The sequence below is a fragment of the Phaethon lepturus genome, unplaced genomic scaffold (genome assembly GCF_000687285.1).
Source record: "Phaethon lepturus isolate BGI_N335 unplaced genomic scaffold, ASM68728v1 scaffold306, whole genome shotgun sequence".
In the NCBI taxonomy this organism is placed as follows: domain Eukaryota; kingdom Metazoa; phylum Chordata; class Aves; order Phaethontiformes; family Phaethontidae; genus Phaethon; species Phaethon lepturus.
The window spans coordinates 709-1,065 of NW_010546700.1; the positions used below are offsets into that span (position 1 = coordinate 709).

General features: G+C 62.7%; 1 protein-coding gene across 1 annotated transcript in view; it reads left to right on the forward strand.

The window, feature by feature from the left end:
- The first annotated feature begins 101 nt into the window (after nucleotides 1-101).
- Nucleotides 102-357, forward strand: part of NLGN3 (neuroligin 3) — a 21,989-nt gene continuing 21,733 nt past the window's right edge. Inside the window, exon 1 of the mRNA XM_010289366.1 lies at nucleotides 102-355. Within this exon, the coding sequence (XP_010287668.1) occupies nucleotides 102-355 (254 nt within the window). The remainder of the gene's footprint in view (nucleotides 356-357) is intronic.

Consider the following 357-nt stretch of genomic DNA (forward strand, 5'->3'; position numbering starts at 1 on the left):
TGTTACCGGTGGGCAAATCGGAGGCTTGGCGTGATGGGGATGCTCTGAGCCCTCACCCCAGGAGCTTCAGGCCTGGATGTTGGTGCTGCTCCTCCCAGACGATGTGGCTGATACTCTGGAGAAGCCCTCTCTTGCCCCCTGTTCTCCAAGTGCCTGAGCTGGTGGCCGGCTGGGACCTGCGTCTTGCCCTCTGGGTCCTAAGCTTTGCCTCGGCGTTTGTGCGGATGGAGGGCCAGGTCTACTCACCGACTGTCAACACACACTATGGGAAGTTACGGGGGGTGCGCGTGCCACTGCCCAGCGAGATCCTGGGGCCTGTGGACCAGTACCTGGGGGTGCCTTATGCTGCCCCCCCCA